This window comes from Heterostelium album (genome assembly GCF_000004825.1).
Source record: "Heterostelium album PN500 unplaced genomic scaffold PPL_scaffold13, whole genome shotgun sequence".
Classification (NCBI taxonomy): Eukaryota; Evosea; class Eumycetozoa; order Acytosteliales; family Acytosteliaceae; genus Heterostelium; species Heterostelium album.
In genome coordinates, this window is record NW_008805075.1 from 622,750 (window position 1) to 641,852 (window position 19,103).

Below are 19,103 nucleotides of genomic sequence, written 5' to 3' on the forward strand. Positions count from 1 at the left end.
AACATTCTTATGTTCCCAAAATAAACAATGAAACTACTTCAGGAATAACACACAATTTCATTCCGGAATCCAACAAAAAAATTTAAAAAATGGGGTTACAAGCTTTTTAAAATCAAAAAAGATGATCAAATTTTATCGTTAAGTTCAAAACAAAAAGTGAAGTCATAAGTTAAGATACCTATTTTATTTGATTGAATTATTTTTGTTATTTATATATATGAAGGAAGTTGAGAGGTAATTCTTATTAGACGAAACAACATTAAGTTCATTTTGATGAGATATTAATTCCTGAGTACAAGCAAGTTTGATAAAAAAGCCCTATTGCAGAGATAAAAGTGATTGACCAATCATATAAAAGACAATAAGTAAGTATTAGTTAATCTATTTATCTTTTCGTCTAAGACTTAAACTCACCAGATATTATTTAGGCCATAGACTTTTCTCAAGACCAAAAGAATTTATCCCAGTATAGATCTATTAAAACCTGTTATTTTTTCATAATACGCAATCAACATATTTACATGAACTATAATTAAGAGATAATTGTATAGTTTATAAGGGATATATGTTTTAAATAGGTTTTTATTGGTGAGCGCCAGAATAGTTTTTAATTTTAATTACTCATATTTCCAATATTATTATTTATTTAGAAAACAAAAATACAATGAGTTGGTGATGTGTTCCTCTATTATCCCAATTTTTTTTTGAATAATCATTCTTCTTTTAAATAATTATCAGGGTTTACAGTAACATTTGTTTTATTCCATGGAAAAACAGAAGTAAATAAAAAAATTTGGGTGGTTTTTTTTTGTTTTTCTCACTAGCTTTACATTTGTTAAAAGTCGAATGTGTTTAACAGGTATGAAAAAATAGCAATTTTTGGGCGAAATTACAAAAATAGTTAAACTTAAGCAAAAACAAATCAGTTAATTTTCTAACTATAAAGTACAACAATGATTCATTTGAACGCGCTCAAAGATTAAAGAGATTGAGAATATTATTTTACAAAACATGATCGCCTAAAAAGCAATTTACAAAAAAAAAAACTATGAATAAGAATTGAAATTTCAAATTACTTTCAATTTTCATTATTAATTAGAAATAAATAATACAATGGCTGAAGTAGACTATACAGATATTAATGGAGGAGATATTCCACTTACTGAAATAAGAATTGCCAAAGACCCATAAAGCTTTATCGAGGAAATCAAGAAGAATCCATTGCATCTTGTCCAAATGCCTTTTTCTTTAAAGCCTTGGATATAAAAGACCCAGTTCAAGTTGTTGCTTCCTATGAACCAACAAGAGAAGATGTTGGAACAATGGTTAATGGTGTAATGTAAGTAATAATAATTATTCGAATTTTATTAATTTATTTTTTATATTAATTAATTAATTTTTATATTTTTATGTTAAATAAAAGCGGTTGTATTCCAGGTATTGGTGCCTTGTGTAGTTCCGTTTTCTCGATTTTCTGGAAGAATGCAGTCGATCCACCCGAAACAATTGAGTCGAAACTTGTCAAATTCAAGAAAGAGATTCTCGATATTGTCGACAAGAAAATCAAGGATGGAAGCATTCAAATTTGGAAAGATCTTTGTAGCTCTTCACTCGATGGTTTGAAGAATGGTTCTCGTGAACTGGCCAACAGAATCGAGATTATCAATACTCTTCTCTATGAGAATAAAAAGATCAGTTCTGAGACCAAATCACTCGTCCAGACCCAATTGGATATCTGTATCAACTCTGTTGAGAATCTAATTGCTTTGTGCGCCAATGACTCCTATGACAACTACGTTCTTCAAAACTACGTCCAGGCGCTCCTCACCCTCACCATGTTTAGAAGACTACAAGACGCCTTTTGGTACCAATTCGGTTACCACTCATACCAAGTGTGTGGTAGATATCCAATCGAGGGTAAGACCAAAGGTGTCAAGTCGTTCCGTGAGATGTTCCACGACAAACTCATCGCAGGAATCAACGACGTTGCCAACTGTATGTCAGAGAACTGGGCCGAAGACGAAGGTAAATACAACGAAGGTCTCGAAGCGGTTCCACAACTTCTCAAGAACGATATGTACATCTACCCAGTACCATTGGTCGTTTTGGACTCATTCCCAGACACCATTCAAGTCAAAGACAATCCCGTTATCTACAGAATCGACGCCTGGAAAGCACCGATTAAGGAAGGTCTCGCCTCGGGAGGTGTGAACCCACGACCACCATACGACCCAATCACCGGATGCTACGGAGTCGATTTCCTCCACAAAGCTGGTTTCAACTTGAAGCTCAGTGAGAACTGTCGTTTCCAAATCAGAGTGTTCGGTTGCTACGCCTGGTACTACAACGCCAGAATGTACTGCACCGTAACCAATGACAAGAATAGCAAGGAGTACACCACCGATCTTCGTGACTTCGAATTCCCAGTCAGAAGCACCTTCAGAAATCCACACATTATGGCATCATACAAGAAGTTTGAAACTGGAATTGCCTGCTCACCACATTTCGAGGGTAAATCGGTTAAGGTCAGAACTGCCGAAGGTGATAGAACCTCTCATTGCATCGAGAAGTTGTTCTTCTTTGAAATCGTTGTTTCCAAGATCGTTTCACCAACCATCGCCGCCAAGTAAGATCTTTCTACTTAAGCATATGCAATTAAAAAGAATAGTTTAATTTAATTTAAATTTAACCATGATAAACTAAACTTTTTCAAAAATAATCAACTGTTTCATTTACTTGTTTTTAAAATAAAATAATATCATTTTTCCAATTAATTTAAAGAATTTAAAGAAAGTGAGTCAATATGTTATATATACAAATCATAGTCTGGTACATTGATAAACCTATATTTATATATTCTATTAATCGTTTACTGTGTTAATCCTTTATATTTTAGAATATTTAATTACTATTTAAACATCTTTATTATTACTGTAAACAAACAATTTCATTGGTTTGCTGATTTATCAGTTGCAGTTGGATGAAAAAAAAAAATTGACTTGATTACTTTTTTTTTTTTAAAAATCAAATAAATTTTTTTTTTTAATCATTTTCATTTTACAACCAGTTGTTAATTAAAATATTAATAAATCAGATAGATATATATATACATTTGTAATAGTTAAATAATATGAGTAATGTTGGAAACAATGCTAGTACAAATCCAAATCCTAGGATAACAGATGATGAGAGAAGACTTTTAGATAGTATGGAGGATAGTAGAGATGATAGTGCTTTCCTGAACGATGAGTCGGTCGATCAAGTAGATCCGATCGAGATGGAACTACGAAGAAAGATGTTGTCAATGCTCACTACCTCGACATCACAAGGTGGTTCAGAAAGCACAAAACATCAGCCACCAACACGTGCAAACATCTTAAAGAAACTTCATACTCATCAAACATCTGAATATGTCAATAACAAAGATAATAACAATAGTATAAATTTAAATTCAAGTAATAATAGTATAAATACAAACAGTAACAATAACAACAACAACAACAACAACAACATTAAAGATTATTATAATACAAATATATATAATGATTTAGATGATTATGAAGGTATTTCAAATAATAATAATAATAATAATAATAATAGTAATAGTAATAGTAATAGTAATAATAATAATAATAATAATAATAATATTAGTCAAAATAACCTTAGTAATACAATTGGATATGGAAATATAAATACAAATACAAATGGAAATGCAAGTGGAAATGGAAGTGGTTCATTTGGTGATAGCTATGTTACTTGTGAGAGATATCGTATTGCCAAGATTGCAGATGAATTTAAATGGGACGTTGTTGAACATGATTGTGTACTGAAGGAATATAGACTGTATGCTGTCGAGGAGTGGATATTCAAATCGAGTAGATTGTGGTCTGCCGTAGAGTATACCGGCAATCAATCCGACCAGATCTATGTGAGTGTAGTTCGTCCTACTCGACGATCGACATCGGAAACCAACAACAAACAACTGCAGAACATGCTATCGAAAGCACCGTCCGGTTCATTCTATACGATTCGCACACCACTCGGTCAACTTGTACTGGCAAACTCCTCTGTTTCCTCGCACTTCGGATTGAATTTGATACCGATTCCCAACGGTGATTTCGACCGACACATCGAAACGCTAAAGTTGAATCTACTGCTGAAACGGCTTGGTTGTACGCGTCCAAAGTATCAGCTGTCGATTCAACCACTGATTAACAACAACAACGCCTACGAGAAGCTGCGCTTCGAATCACTTGCCAACGCCAATCAAACCAATCTTCAAAGCGTTACCAACTTTGTCAAAGAGATACAAGCGGCGCTGTCACATCTCAACTATCTGCCGCTACTCACCAAGATCGATGGTCAGTACGACCAGAAGCTGATCAACGCAGTCAAGGCATTCCAAACCGATTTCAACAAACGCAACAACGCCGCCAAAGACAAAGATCAAATGCTACAGGTCGAGGGTTACATTGACCAGAACACCTTCAAAGGCATCGTAACGGAGATCATGAGTCTTCGCCGAAAGATAGAATCACTCGGTTTCAAAACACCCGATAATCCAATCAAGAACTACATCGATTTCAACGAACTAATGAAATCATTCCAAGATTCCTACGGTATCTATCCCGATGCACCAGGAAAGAATATTTTAACATATCTTGAGAATATCAATAAGGTAAATTGCTAATTAATTAACTTTATTATCACTAATCCAATCTAATGATGATTAATTTTTTTTTATTATCAGATGAATCAACACCATCATCAGCAACAACAATTTTATTATGATAGTGACGATGATGAAAATGATGAAAATAACAGTGTGAAGAGTGAGAATATATTGGATAGTGCAAGTAGTTTTAGTGAGACGGAGAGTAGCGATGGATTTAATTTGCCTTCTTCGCCTATACCTCTGAAGAACAAGTCGGTTGTTACTAGTATTTCAACTCCAACTTCAGACACCTCAAGACATTCATCTCCATCAATGATAGCTGCTAATGTAAATCAACAACAACAACAACAACAAATGCAACAACAACACCACCATCAGTCATCATCACCTACAACCAACAGTCCATTCAGTTCATCACCTGTTCATGCACCATCTTCCGCTCCTCATGGCCAGCTTCTCTCGCGTTCAAACAAAGGCATTCCAACTGCACTAACAGAACAATCCAACCATTTATTACAACAACAGCAACAACATCAACAACATGGTGATAGTACTACTGCTACCAGCACTACAAATACAACACCATATTACAATGAAGATATCTATGAATACTTTGAATCGGTAGAGGACGCAGAAGAGAAAATGAAACTTAAAGAAACGATTGTCAAGCTTGAAAAGATGATGGAAGTACAACAGACAGACTATGACAAGCTTAAACAAGAGTTTGAAACACTCTCTGAACACTATGCCGACATGAAAGAGCAAGCTGCAAGATCGATGGCAATCATCTCAACCAACGAAAAGCTATTCCAAGAGATCTACAATCGCTGGGGTAAGACAATTCGCAAAGAACTACCGGAAATAGAAGAAAAGATAAATTTAAATGTTGATACAATACAATCATGTTCAAATAGAGTAAGTTATTGGCTGACTAAAATGAAAACAAAAGAAAACAACTACTAATACTTTTTTTATTATTAACACTTTTTAACAGATTAAAAGATTAGAAGATATTGTAATCTCTGTACAGAAAAAAAATGAAAGAAATATATTTACAATAATAACTTCATCGCTTTTGAGCATTGTATCGTTGATCGCCGTTGGATTTGCATATCTAATCATGTTTTTCTCTGGACTAAAAAGGAAATGGTATCCTAGCTCCAAACCAAAATCATCTAGCGAAGAGATTCAGCGATTTATCAGTAAACAAAAGATAAAGATATCGGAACTCATAGAAGATTTAGATTACAACGAAGATAATGATAAAGTTCAATAAGATAATCAAAACATAACCAAATTCAAATTGTATAGAAAATAAATTAATAAACTTGTACAAAAACAAACAAACAAATAAACAAAAATATAGATATAAATGTATAACAAACAAACATTCTAAGTGGTTGTTGAACGAGAGAAAGAAAAAAAAAGGAATTTATTTTATTTGATAATTTTTAAATTTGGCCAAAAATAAGGTATGTATTATAAGTATTTATACCTTGTTCTATGTAATTAACTAATTAATACTAGAAAAGTATTCAACATTAATGTGTGCGCACATAATATTGGTTTGTTTTGTTATTATTTTTATGTTATTTTTTTTTTTTGTGTTTTTAATAAGTTGGTTTTTTTTTGATTTTGATTTTTCATTATTTAGTGAGTTGGACTTACACGACCGTGATCATTGTTAACATTGTCTCTTCTTGGAGATGAGTTTCTTGGTGATCTATCACGCTCTCTTTCTCTTCTTCCACCGCTTCTGCTTCTATCTCTATCTCTACGACTATCTCTGCTTCTGTCACGCTCTCTTCTTCCACCGCTTCTGCTTCTGCTTCTGTCACGCTCTCTTCTGTCTCTTCTACCTCCACTTCTGCTTCTGCTTCTATCTCTATCTCTTCTTCCACTTCTACTTCTGCTTCTGCTTCTGCTGTTTCTTCTTCTATCTCTGCTTGGTGATCTTCTATATGGATGATATCCAGAATCTCTTCTTCCTCTGCACTCTCTGGCAATGTGACCATATCCATTGCAAGTGTAGCACTTGATATCTCTGCTACCTCTTCCTCCACTGCTTCTACAAAAAAAAAAAAGGAAAATAATAGTAAATTTAACAAGTTAGTATATTTTTAATTCAAAAAATTAATATTCATTCAACTAGGATTCTAGGGTATGGGAAACAACTATCTCTCTCTCTCTCTCGCAATAAAGGGAGGCTCTAATATAAATAGATATATAATAATATAAATAGATGATAGGAAATAGGAGGCTGCCTGTCCTTGAAAAACATAGATTCTAAGCTCCGACAATTCATTCACCAGATGATTTGTCCTCTTGGCTTGGATTGTAGAAGTGGTGGTGGTAGGGTGGTGGGGGTATATGGTAAGCAAGCTCCTCTCTTCATTCAACCCTCAACAGGGCGATCTATATAAAAATTAATAAATAATAAATAGTAATAATAATTATATATAAATGATCGCTCGCTCGCCATTATATCGAAAAGTTCAATAATAATATTATTATTATTATTTTACATCTCTTTTTTTTTTTTTTTCTTCTGGTCAATTCCTGTTGGTACTTTTCTTTCTATTCTTCTTTTTCTTTTCTTTTCTATTCTATTCTTTTTCTATTCTTGCTATTTCCTGTTGTTAACAATTGAAATGGCAGGGACCGGTGGAACAATACAGACAGCACAGAGAGCTCTGGCGCGATGACAAAGACAACAAACACACAACAACACGAAGAGAGAGAGAACGAGACACACTTTTCACGGTCAAATTTGGCCTATTCCCCGGTCACATTGAAAATTAAAACTAATGTTTTTTTTTTTTTTTTTTTGAATCTTAGGCGCTGGCCTCTTGGCATTCACCAATTGGAATCATATTGACACATTATAGATAGAAATGGTGGATTTGGGAACATCACGTGATTCCTCTGAAAAAAATAAAATAATATATGATTACGATTATTATTATTATTTGTTATATAGTAAATAATTATGAAATATCCTAGAATATATTAAAATAAAAATAGATATATTTTTTTTAAATAGAAAAAAAATAATAAAAAAATTATTAATATTTACCCAGATGAATTGTTTCTTGGACAACTTCTAGCCCAATGACCTCTACCACGACAGATGTAGCACTCATCTGAAGTTCTCTTTCTTCCACCGTGTGACTTTTGAACGATGATTCTCTCACCATCCAAATCAGTGTTGTTCATTGCATTGATAGCATCATTTGCACTCTTTTCATCTTTAAATTCCTAATAAATAATAATAATAACAATAACAATAATAACCAATTAACAAATCTAATCTAAAATCTAATAATAATAAAAATAAAAAAATTACTTACAACGAATGCATAACCAGTTTTAATATCCATACTTAAAACTTCACCGAATCTCTTGAAGTTATCTTGAAGTTCCTCCCTTGAAGTTCTGGTGCTGATACGACCGACATAGATGCGACGATCGGCGAGACCATTGCTGTCACCTCTATCTCCTCTATCTCCTCTGTCACCTCTCGAGTCGGAACGATCACGACTACGATCACGTGAGGCAGAACGATCACGTGAATTTGATCTGTTTCCACCACCACCGTTTGCACCGTTACCTCCAACTGGTGTACCGTTCTCTCTCGATCTAGATCTTGATCTACTTGCTCTATCCATTTCTATTTATTTATTTATTTAATTATAATTAATTATTATATTTATTGAAAATAATAACAATTTATTTAATATTAAAATATATATATTATATATAAACAAATAAATAATAATTAATAAATAAAATAAAATAAAATGAAAAAAAAAAAAAAAGAAAAATAAATTTTGAACGAAAAATGTTCAAAAAAAAAAAAAAAAGTAAATTGAAACAAAAAAAAAAAACTATAATTGATAAATAAATTGTTTTTTTCAATATTTTTTTTTCATATTTCACACACTGTGTGGTAGTCAATTTGTTTTTTTTTCTTTGATAATTTTTATTCAACTATTTGATAACGTTATTACAAATCAATGAAAATCCAAGATTAAAGAAGTATGGCATCGAATTATTGATTACTTATTACTTATTATCTTTTTTTTACTATAAATTCCAACTTAAGAATTAATTTTGTGGTTTTCTTTTATCTTTTTGCAATTCTTTGTTATTCTTTAAATCAAAATTTGCAAGCATTGACTTGTACAAATATTATAATTATTTTTGCAAAAAAACAAACAAATAAATCACACTAACAAATATTTTTCTTCTTTTGAAGGTAAAGTTTAAAGCCGACATGTCTTTTGTGGGGGGAACTGAGTGGAGTTTAAACAAAACAAAAATTACTTCAAAACCTAATGAATATTTAATTAAAAAAACCCCATGCCTAACATTTTAAACAAAACTATCATATCTTATCACCTTTTAAAAGTCAAGAATCAAAAACAACACTTCTTTGGAATTTTTTTGTTTTTTTTTCATTTCTTTGCTTGCTTTTCTAACATCACTTGAATCAATTTAATAAAATGGAAGCACACTCCTTAGGTGCCTTGCTGCGAAATGATTCTTTTTTAAAAAAAAACAAAAAAAAATCATATCACATAATAAACTGAGTAACTACCTTCCAAACTTCTCTTTTCTTTTATTAATAAACAAAAAAAATTAATAAATAACAAAAGATATATTAATTATATAATTATATAATTATTTCAAATATATTTATTTTATTTAAATATATATTTATTTTTTCTAGTTTTTTTTTTCAATATGTAAGTTTTATCATCTAACTCAATCAATTTATACAATAGCTATGGACTCTCTTACAACACTTGCATTCAAACTCATAGCAAGATTTAAACTGTATCAAAATCCACTCTACACCAAGTTTATAAGTTTCACTTTTAATCTTTACATATCATACATATTATCAAATCTAGGCTACTATACTATAAAATCATAATCAAATTATTACTACGATTTAAAATTATTTTTTTTTTTTTTAAAAATAACCAGTGATTAATATAAAAAAAATCTGTATAATTTAAATATTTTATTCCCAAATTTAACACTTGTCTGTTTTGTGGTTGTTTTGATGATTAAGTGTTTTTTTTTTATTTAAATAAAGGACCGTCCTTGCATTTTTCACCTTTAAAAATATGATACGTAATAATGAATATTTACAATATATTTTTTTTTTTTTCAGTGTGTTTCAGGTTTTTTCATTTTTCCCAAGAGCGAAATTTCGCTATTTGAACACCTCTCCACTGTCACCCACCACCCCACACACAGTGTGTGCTAATAATTAAATGATTAAACAAATCACTGGGGTACATAGGTGATTCAATAGTCTGAGTGTAGGTCAACTCGTCACATTACATACCACCTGTTCCATCTAAAACTAAAAAAAAAAATAAAAAAGTACAAAAGTAGAAAAAAAAAAAATCAGAAAAATATTTATTTAACAGACTAACTATTCACTTACTTATTTAATATTTAACACTAAACTAAACTAATCAAATCATTCAAATCAATTTACACACCATCACAATCAAATACTCAAAAACAACTAAACACTATAATTGTTTATTTAATTGTCTTTGTTTATTCATTCTTCTTTTTTCTTTTCTCTTTTTTTTTTTTCACATAAAGTTGGATAATTATTAACTATCATCAACTAAACAAAACTAAATTAAAACTTAACCTAAACTAAACTAACCAAACTTAATTTAGATTATTTTTATCTCTATTTATTTATTCTCACTTTTAAAACTTTTCTATATTGAAATTTCCATCACACCACATTTTTATATATATACACATTATACACATAATCAGTAATAAAAAATGAATAGTACTTTAACTATCAGTCAGGAAATCAGTCAACAGGGTAATAAGATACCAACATATTTCACACAGGAAGATGGTAATTCATTGAGTGCTTTGCTCGAGGAATGCGTCTTCAAGCAACAAGCCAAGGAGGTCAAGCAAATCTTGATTAGCGAGCGTCTCATCGAGAGTGGTCGTGTCGATCCAGAAGTCGACTGGTTCTACTGCAAGCTCGGAATCGACTCGAACTACTTTGAGTCCACTCCAGCCATGGTGATCGCCCGTCACATCCTCTCGTTATACGCCGCCAAGATGGTGTCGCACGCCACCGGCGCCAAGCTCGAAGTCCAACTCCAATCAAAGACCGAAGGTTCCGCCACCTTCATTTCGCCATCCAACCCAGGAAAGCGTGACTCGCCAGCCATGGCCATCGAGCAACACATTGAATCCCAATATTTCGGTGAGGGATACCATCAGGATGCCGGTCAAGACGCACTCTCCCACCTCAAGCATGTCTCCACCAGTCTCAGCGCAACCTCGCCACACGGATTCCGTCTCGCCTGTTACCGTACCACCGGAACTGTATCAAGCGCCAGTCCAGTACACTTGCGTCTCTACTACCTCACCAAGCCAGTCTTCCCAACTCCAGAGTCTGTTTCCGAGTCGGAGACAGACCTCGCCAAGATTGGTGACGTCAACTTCTTGGCTCGTTCATCCGATGCCACTAAGAAGATCTACCAAGAGGTCATGAACGAAGTCGTCCACAAATTGGGACCAGTCATCAAGCACTACCCATACCAAACCAACGGTGCCCGTCTCGTCATCGCTTACCGTCGTGGATCTACCCACTCCTACTGGTCTGCCATCTCCGAGCTCTACCATTACCACAGAATGTACGCCACCCACAAATACGTCGAACAATTCTCAAACGGAATTGTCATTTACTCGATTTACATACGTCCACTTCAACCTGAAGTCGATATCAACTCTCATATTTCAAAGATTGCTGAACAAGTAAGTGTTCAAACAAACAAAACAATGTTGTTTACTTTTACAAACAAACATCAACAATTTCTAATCAACTTATTATTATTATTATTATTATTATTTTAGGCATCACTTGTTTATGTATTACCAAGAACTTCATTGACTCCATTGTTCCTTTCACATCAACTTTCATTCCCAGAGGTTACTTATGCCTACGTTGGTTGGAAGTTTGCCTACCAATTTTTGAATAGATACGCCACTGAATACTCTGCATTGTCAGCAGCAATCGGAGACGATTCAACCAAGCAAGCCATGTTGGCTCAACTCAAGACTCGTTTGTCAAAGGATACTTTCACAGAGGGACGTGTCAGAGATGCCCTCCTCCAATACCCAGAGTTGGTCAAGTCGTTGTACTCTGACTTTGAGAAGTACCACTTCAAGGGTGCCGCCAAATACGACCTCAACCACGGTCAAGAAATCATCACCCAAATCAAGCGTACCGTCAACAACGAGTTGGACAGCCAAATCTTCACCGCCATCCTTTCTTTCAACCGTCACTTGTTGAAGACCAACTTTTACAAACAAACCAAGACCGCTTTGGTCTTCCGTTTGGACCCAGGATTCCTCTCGAGCAAAGAGTATCTCTCCAAGCCATTCGCCGTCTTCTTTGTTGTCGGTTCCGAATTCCGTGGATTCCACATTCGTTTCCGTGATATCGCCCGTGGTGGTATCCGTATTATCCGTTCCCAAAACACCACTCAATACGACCACAACTCGTCATCGTTGTTCGACGAAAACTACAATTTGGCATCGACTCAACAATCAAAGAACAAAGACATTCCAGAGGGTGGTAGTAAGGGTACTATCTTGTTGAGTGCCGATCACCAAGGTAAAGCCGAAGTCGCCTTCCGTAAATACATTGACGCTCTCCTCGATCTCTTGCTTCCAAACGAAGAGATCATCGACCATTTCGCACGTGAGGAAATCCTTTTCTTGGGTCCAGACGAAGGTACTGCCGATTTCATGAATTGGGCATCGGCACACGCCAAACAACGTGGTGCTCACTTCTGGAAAGCCTTTACCACTGGAAAGTCGCTCTCCAAGGGTGGTATTCCACACGACCTCTACGGTATGACCACACGTTCCATCCATCAATACGTCTTGGGTACTCTCGAAAAGATGGGACTCGACGAATCTAAATGCACTAAATTCCAAACCGGTGGACCAGACGGTGATTTGGGATCGAACGAAATCAAGATCTCCAAGGACAAGACCATCGGTATTGTCGACGGTTCCGGTGTTATCTTTGATCCAGAGGGTTTGAATCGTGAGGAAATCACTCGTCTCGCTGGAAAGCGTCAAATGGCCCGTTACTTTGACAAGACCAAGTTGTCAGCCACCGGTTTCTTTGTTGATGTCGCCGACACCGACGTCAAGTTGCCAAACGGTGAGGTCGTTGAATCCGGTTTGATCTTCCGTAACAACTTCCACTTGAATCCACTGGTCACTGCCGACATCTTTGTGCCATGCGGAGGACGTCCAGAATCGGTCGGTCTCGTCAACGTCGATAAATTGTACACTGCCACCGGTGAATGTCGTTTCCCAATCATCGTCGAGGGTGCCAATCTTTTCTTCACTCAAAAGGCACGTTTGATGCTCGAAGAGCGTGGAGCCATCATCTTCAAGGACGCCTCTGCCAACAAGGGTGGTGTCACCTCTTCGTCACTCGAAGTGCTCTCTGCTCTCGCTCTCACCGACAGCGAGTTTGACCAACACATGTGCGTCAAGGACGGTGTCATCCCAGCTTTCTACGAAGCCTACATCAAGGATGTCCACCACACCATCGAGAACAACGCTCGTCTCGAGTTTGAGTGCATCTGGCGTGAACATGCCAAGTCCAAGACTCCACGTTCGATTCTCTCCGATTTGATCTCCGACAAGATCAACTCACTCAACGATTCCATCCAAGATTCACCACTCTGGGACAACCAAGATCTCAAGAAGAAGATCATCTCTGCCGCTTGCCCACCAGAGTTGTTGAAATTGCTCGGTGTCGACAAGATCGTCGAACGTGTACCAGTACCCTATGTTAAAGCCATTTTCGGTTCCTATTTGGCCAGTCGTTTCGTTTATGAATGTGGTCTCTCCAGTCCAGAGTTTGCTTTCTTCACTTTTATCACTCGTCTCCTTGGAAATTAAACGCAAAACAATTAAAAAGTAATAACAAAATAAAACAATATAATATATATAATATAAAACAAACAAACAAACATATAATACAATTTCTTAAGAAATTGTTGTTGTTTTTCAGTCTTAGTCAAACTAAAAAATTAATATGAAGTGAACCTTTACCTTCATATCTTTTAAAAGAAACAAAAACATTACATTTAAAATATATAATTATATATGTATGTGTTTTATTTATAAATGTTTCGAGAAATTCTGTCGTTAATAGTAGTAGTAAGTTTAAGCTTGTTGCTGTTGTTTTCTAGCTTCAAGAGCATCACTCTTGGCATCTTTCAATCTTTGTAGTTCTTCTTCTCTTTCTTTACGTTTGATTCTGAGTTGTGAGAGTATTTCCTCTTCTTCTTGTTTACGTTGTTGTTGCTTCTCTTCCTTACGTTTCTTCCAACCGAATGGTTCGTCGATCATCTGATCGGCACGCTCTTGATAGTTTACTTTTGGTGTTACTTTCGATGCATCGAAACGAGGCAAGTGATGTTGTGGTGCAAGTCTCCAATCGCTAATTGGCTTCTGATATAATCTACGTTTAGTGTGTTCTCTAGCTTGTTTCTCAACTCTAACTCTTCTCTTTCTTGCGTGTGTTGGTTGATCTCTGTGTGGTCTAATATATTTAGCGTCCAACTCTGATGGAATCTCAACTGAATCAATAACAATCGAATAGTTTCTATATAGGTTATTTTTAACAACAGCGATAATCATTAGTTTTTATACTTTGCTAAACTAACTAGCTTGAATTATAATAATATTGTTTAAGAAATAAATAGTTATTTCTTGTTGTTGTTGTTGATTATTATTATTATAATGATCATCAATCTAATAAGGTTCATTCTAAACTATCGTGTGTTCACATTACACATATGATCATACCTATATAAAAGTGGTGACTCGTTAGCTAGTGATAGCTTTGTGAATGATCTATTCACACTTCTTAATAGACTATTCATTTTCTATATAAATATATAATTAAAAGTAGGCTGTGAATGATAATAGATCAGAACTGCTATTATGTGTTTAATTCCCATAAAAAGTGATCATTCGGTGCATTGAATTTTTTTGAATTTTTTTGTTTTTTTTGTTTTTTTTTAAATTTTTTAAGATTATTTTTTTTTTATAAGTTTTTACTTTGTTTTAACTATTAATTAATGATTTGATCAAATATTTAAAATCAAATTTATCAAATTTTTACAAACAATAACGAAAACTAGTTCATATCATACATTCAACACCTCAAAGAGTCTATTGACAGTAACAAGTATTTTTATGAAGTTCAACTTAAAAACAATGTAAAATTGTAACAAAAATATTATTTTATTGTCTAGATCTTAATTTACTCTCCATTCTCTTGTTTTGATTTGTAAATTGTCTCTTTTTGACTATTAATATTGTTACAGCAACAACAATGGCAACAAATACAACACCACCAACTACAATACCAGCAATTGCACCATTCGATAATCCTTTCTTTGGACAAATGAAATCGGATGTGTCACTTGATCCAACATCAATGAGATTCGAGAAATCAGGATCTAAATCGACAGAATCTGAGTATGATGGAATTGTGATTCCAACAATTGCTGATCGGAATTGTTTGTTTTGTTCTGAATCGATATCATCTTGATCAATGATAACATTCTTGATTGGTGTAACTGTGTTGTCAATAACGGCATCGGATAAGAATCTTCCATAAAGACTTTGATCTCCAACATTCAATTTGATCCATTGAATCGATCCATTCACTGATCCAAATCCAGATGATGAACAAACATCTGATTGATCACTTTCAATTGCTGCTTTCATCAATATTTGTAATGTGTTGGTTGGTTGTTTGAATCGATATGAATTCAGATTCATTGTGAATTTGATTGTTGATTGTGGAATGAATAGATTCTGATTTGCAAATGTGATATTTGTTGATTGTTTGAAATATTCGATTGTCACATTTAAGATGGTTGATCTTTGATTGATTTGTGTTGAATAGAAATATTTTGGATTGGTTGTTGGTGTTGTTTGATCTGTGAAATTCCAATTGCTGATGTTGAATTGTTCAACGATATTATTGATATCATCCAATTCTCTGATTCCAATGATTTCAATTGATGTTGTGATTAAACTTCCAGATTCTGTTATGTTTGTTCCTGTTGTTGGTTCTGGATATGCTGGTGGAATTGGAACAATTATATTCTCTGTTTAAATATTATTTAAATATATTAATAAAATGAATAATATATCGATTATAAAAATAAATACATACTTGAAGAACAAGATGGACCATACCAAGGTTGATAACATTGACAAATTGAATTGATACATTGTCCATTGTTGTTACATGATGGTATTCCTGGACATTCCGAAGGTGTTATTGGTGTTGTTGTTGGTGAAGGTGTTGTTGTTGGTTGTGGTGGAGCTTGGACGATATAAATCTCGTATTCATTTGATGATATTTGGTTGTTGATCACTTTTACTCTGACAAAAACTTGGTTGGTTTTTTTAATTTGATTATTAAATTGCAATGATACAGAAGAATGGAAATCAACAGTGAGATTCTGATATCCTTTTCCATCTTGGTAATCTATCTGACCTATCACAGAGTTATTGTTCATTCCAAATGATCTTCCGTTGATTGTCAATGATCCACCCAAGTATGACAATCCAGATGAGTATTCAATGATTGGAGTTATCGATGTATATTCTCTTTTGATGAAATATTGGAAGTTGTTCGATTTTAAATCAACAAATGTATATCCAATATAATTTTTGAAATTATCGACAATTCCATAGATATTAACATAAATATTATTCAAACCAAATCCAAATGGAAGTTGATATTTTGAATTGTAAAAATAATAACCACTTCCATTGTTGGAGATGAATGTTGTTGGGATTTGAAGAGAGTTAAAATCTTCAGAATTTAAAATGATAATCGGTTGAACCAATCTCGATATTCCAGAACCAGAAAGTGATTCATAAACTGTGAAATTGAATTCAATGAACCTATCTAATGTTCCAACATCGATTGTAGGTGTGAAGGAAAGACTTGATAAGGTAGGTGGATTCTGATCAATTGTTGCTATAAAAATAAACAATTAATTCAAAACAATAATAAAATAAAATTTAAATGTCAATTAATAGTTACTTGTTATACAAAATACAGTATTTGATAAATTTGCTTCTTTTGGTGTTCCATAGAGTATTGAAAGAGGATCATATGAATATAAAGAGTTGGCTATAATATCAATTACAACGTTTGATATTTTATAAGTTTGAGTTGCACACATTCCGCTGATTGTAAAGTTGACATTGTAAACACCTTTCCATCTATCTCCACCAATCAAATTTGAAGAATTGAATGGTATCGGTATTGGATTCAAATCTAAATTCGAAACAACAAATACTGTTCCATTTGTAACTCCTTTATATGATTCTTCTAATTGGATAATCCATCCAATTGTTATAGTTTCAATTTCATTCATTGTATTGTTTCCAGAGGGAATAGGACTAGCGTTTGATATAATTAGATTTGCTGTACTGACTTTCCTTTCTATTTTTTAAATTGATTAGTACTTGTATTTGACTTAGATTACAAAAATTTGATAATATTTACTTGTTTTATATATAAATAATGAAGCTTCTGGACCAAAATAATCGATTAAAGAACTACTTTCAATCACCATATTGTTTCCAAAAAGAATAGAATAGTCAGAGTATCCATGGTTTGACTGATCGGAGTAGGTTATATTGAAAACATATTGACTTGAACTTTCATTCAAAGTTGAATATGCTAAAACAGAGTCATATACTCCAACGAAAGCAGGTGGCATAGAGGATCGGAGCTTTGTATTGAAACTCAAATACAATTGCAATTGGAAATTTGGATCTGTAACATCGAGATTTGTTGATGTGAAGTGGAAATATGTAATATTTGAAGGCGAGAGAACTGTTGAAAGAGGATTTAATAGTTAGTATAGAACAAAGGAAAAATAATTTGTAATATTGTACCATTTAAAACTGGAGGTAATAATGGAACTATGTCTTGGTTGAAGTTGTAATAGGACAAGGAATAGAAATGGTATTCATCTAGATTGGTTGTTTTAACGGACATATCAATGGTTCTGGCCATAACATTGGACAGAGTAAATTCTTTTTCATAAATTCCACTGAATGAATCTCCATAGATTAGATTCGAGTTATCGAGAATAAAAGCTGTACTACTAATAGAGAGAATCTGATAAACAGATTCAATATTAATCCTGAGAATGGCTGAATTGTCCGAAGATGAAATAATGCTAATATTATTTACTTTGACATTTGCATCTGTGTAGAAATACAGCAGCTAGTTAGTTTTGATTATAATATATTATCATTATTCATCATTCTTACCTTTAAGAGAGTTAGCGGGAATCGGTGCTGAGAGTGAGGCTGTGCTTACAGGATCGAAGGTAATTTGCAAAATTTTAGCTCTGACAGTCTTGGGAACAGGAACGGCGAATGAATAAGTATAGCCTACTGATGTGAAGTTGTTCCTTGAAGGATAGAAAGTATTCATCATACAACTATATCCATAATTAAATTGTGTTGTGATTGGAAGAGGGATAATTGCGTTTGAGTTTGATTGTATTGTCATAAATGAGACATTATCTGCGTCATGAAGCAATGCAGTAAATTGCATAGATAAAGCTATATATTTAATGTTAATAAATTAAATAGTTTAATAATAATTAAAGATTAACTTACGAAATGGAACTAATGTAGAGTTATAGGTTTGATAGATAGTACAACTATCAGAACAAATAGTATTTGGAGTATTTGTAAAATTCTTATATTCACCTTGCCAACTATACAAAGCATGAGTTCCATTATTTGCTAACATGTTCATTTGAGTGTAGGGGTTCACCCAGAATAACATAGATGAAGGGGCTTTAGCTAATATTAAACTTTTAATATTGATTATTTTAAATTGATTATCTTGTTTTACGGTTCCATTTGACGGTGGAGATATGGATGTGCTAACTATCTCTGTCAAAGAACCTTTATTAAAATAGACATGTTATTAACGATAAAATGATTGCTATATATTGTTAATACTATTGATTCTTACCGTTTAAAGAGAATATATTAGAAATATTGTGTAATACATAAAGATTAGAGTATGTTATGTTTAATTGAAAATTCTGATAGTTTGTCAAATAATCACCTTTCAAAAACAATGAGATAGCATATTCGTTTGGGTTTTGATTTTGTTTCATTATATTACAGTAGACAGAGGGATTATTTACTGGTTGGCAAAAGGTAAATATATATATGTTTGTTGAGTAATTAAACCTTATAAGCTGATATATATTATTTATGCGAGTGAGAGTAGGCTGTCCAGAGTAAATGATTTTAAACTCCTCTT

At 33.4% G+C, this 19,103-nt stretch overlaps 5 protein-coding genes across 5 annotated transcripts; 3 read left to right on the forward strand and 2 right to left on the reverse strand.

Annotated features, from left to right (window-relative positions):
- Nucleotides 1–217: 217 nt before the first annotated feature.
- On the forward strand, nucleotides 218–2,984 carry PPL_11374 (uncharacterized protein; the record flags this gene model as incomplete). Its single annotated transcript, XM_020582129.1, has 5 exons — nucleotides 218–234; nucleotides 739–779; nucleotides 1,255–1,339; nucleotides 1,424–2,626; nucleotides 2,897–2,984. 5 exons carry the CDS (start codon nucleotides 218–220, stop codon nucleotides 2,982–2,984), a joined length of 1,434 nt encoding a protein of 477 aa, XP_020427432.1.
- A 146-nt stretch (nucleotides 2,985–3,130) lies between these two features.
- Nucleotides 3,131–5,951, forward strand: PPL_11375 (peptidoglycan-binding domain-containing protein; the record flags this gene model as incomplete). Its single annotated transcript, XM_020582130.1, has 3 exons — nucleotides 3,131–4,678; nucleotides 4,751–5,590; nucleotides 5,670–5,951. 3 exons carry the CDS (start codon nucleotides 3,131–3,133, stop codon nucleotides 5,949–5,951), a joined length of 2,670 nt encoding a protein of 889 aa, XP_020427433.1.
- Nucleotides 5,952–6,325: 374 nt separating this feature from the next.
- Nucleotides 6,326–8,343, reverse strand: PPL_11376 (RNA-binding region RNP-1 domain-containing protein; the record flags this gene model as incomplete). Its single annotated transcript, XM_020582131.1, has 3 exons — nucleotides 6,326–6,743; nucleotides 7,752–7,933; nucleotides 8,026–8,343. 3 exons carry the CDS (start codon nucleotides 8,341–8,343, stop codon nucleotides 6,326–6,328), a joined length of 918 nt encoding a protein of 305 aa, XP_020427434.1.
- A 2,155-nt stretch (nucleotides 8,344–10,498) lies between these two features.
- Nucleotides 10,499–13,666, forward strand: glud2 (NAD+ dependent glutamate dehydrogenase; the record flags this gene model as incomplete). Its single annotated transcript, XM_020582132.1, has 2 exons — nucleotides 10,499–11,494; nucleotides 11,594–13,666. 2 exons carry the CDS (start codon nucleotides 10,499–10,501, stop codon nucleotides 13,664–13,666), a joined length of 3,069 nt encoding a protein of 1,022 aa, XP_020427435.1.
- A 267-nt stretch (nucleotides 13,667–13,933) lies between these two features.
- Nucleotides 13,934–18,954, reverse strand: PPL_11378 (calcium-binding EGF-like domain-containing protein; the record flags this gene model as incomplete). The annotated part of the gene is made up of 11 exons (XM_020582133.1): nucleotides 13,934–14,375; nucleotides 14,579–14,658; nucleotides 15,043–15,084; nucleotides 15,125–15,894; nucleotides 15,963–16,778; nucleotides 16,845–17,249; nucleotides 17,313–17,645; nucleotides 17,708–18,022; nucleotides 18,089–18,385; nucleotides 18,443–18,736; nucleotides 18,807–18,954. The coding sequence occupies 11 exons, from the start codon at nucleotides 18,952–18,954 to the stop codon at nucleotides 13,934–13,936; spliced, it is 3,942 nt and encodes a 1,313-aa protein (XP_020427436.1).
- Between the last annotated feature and the right edge of the window lie 149 nt (nucleotides 18,955–19,103).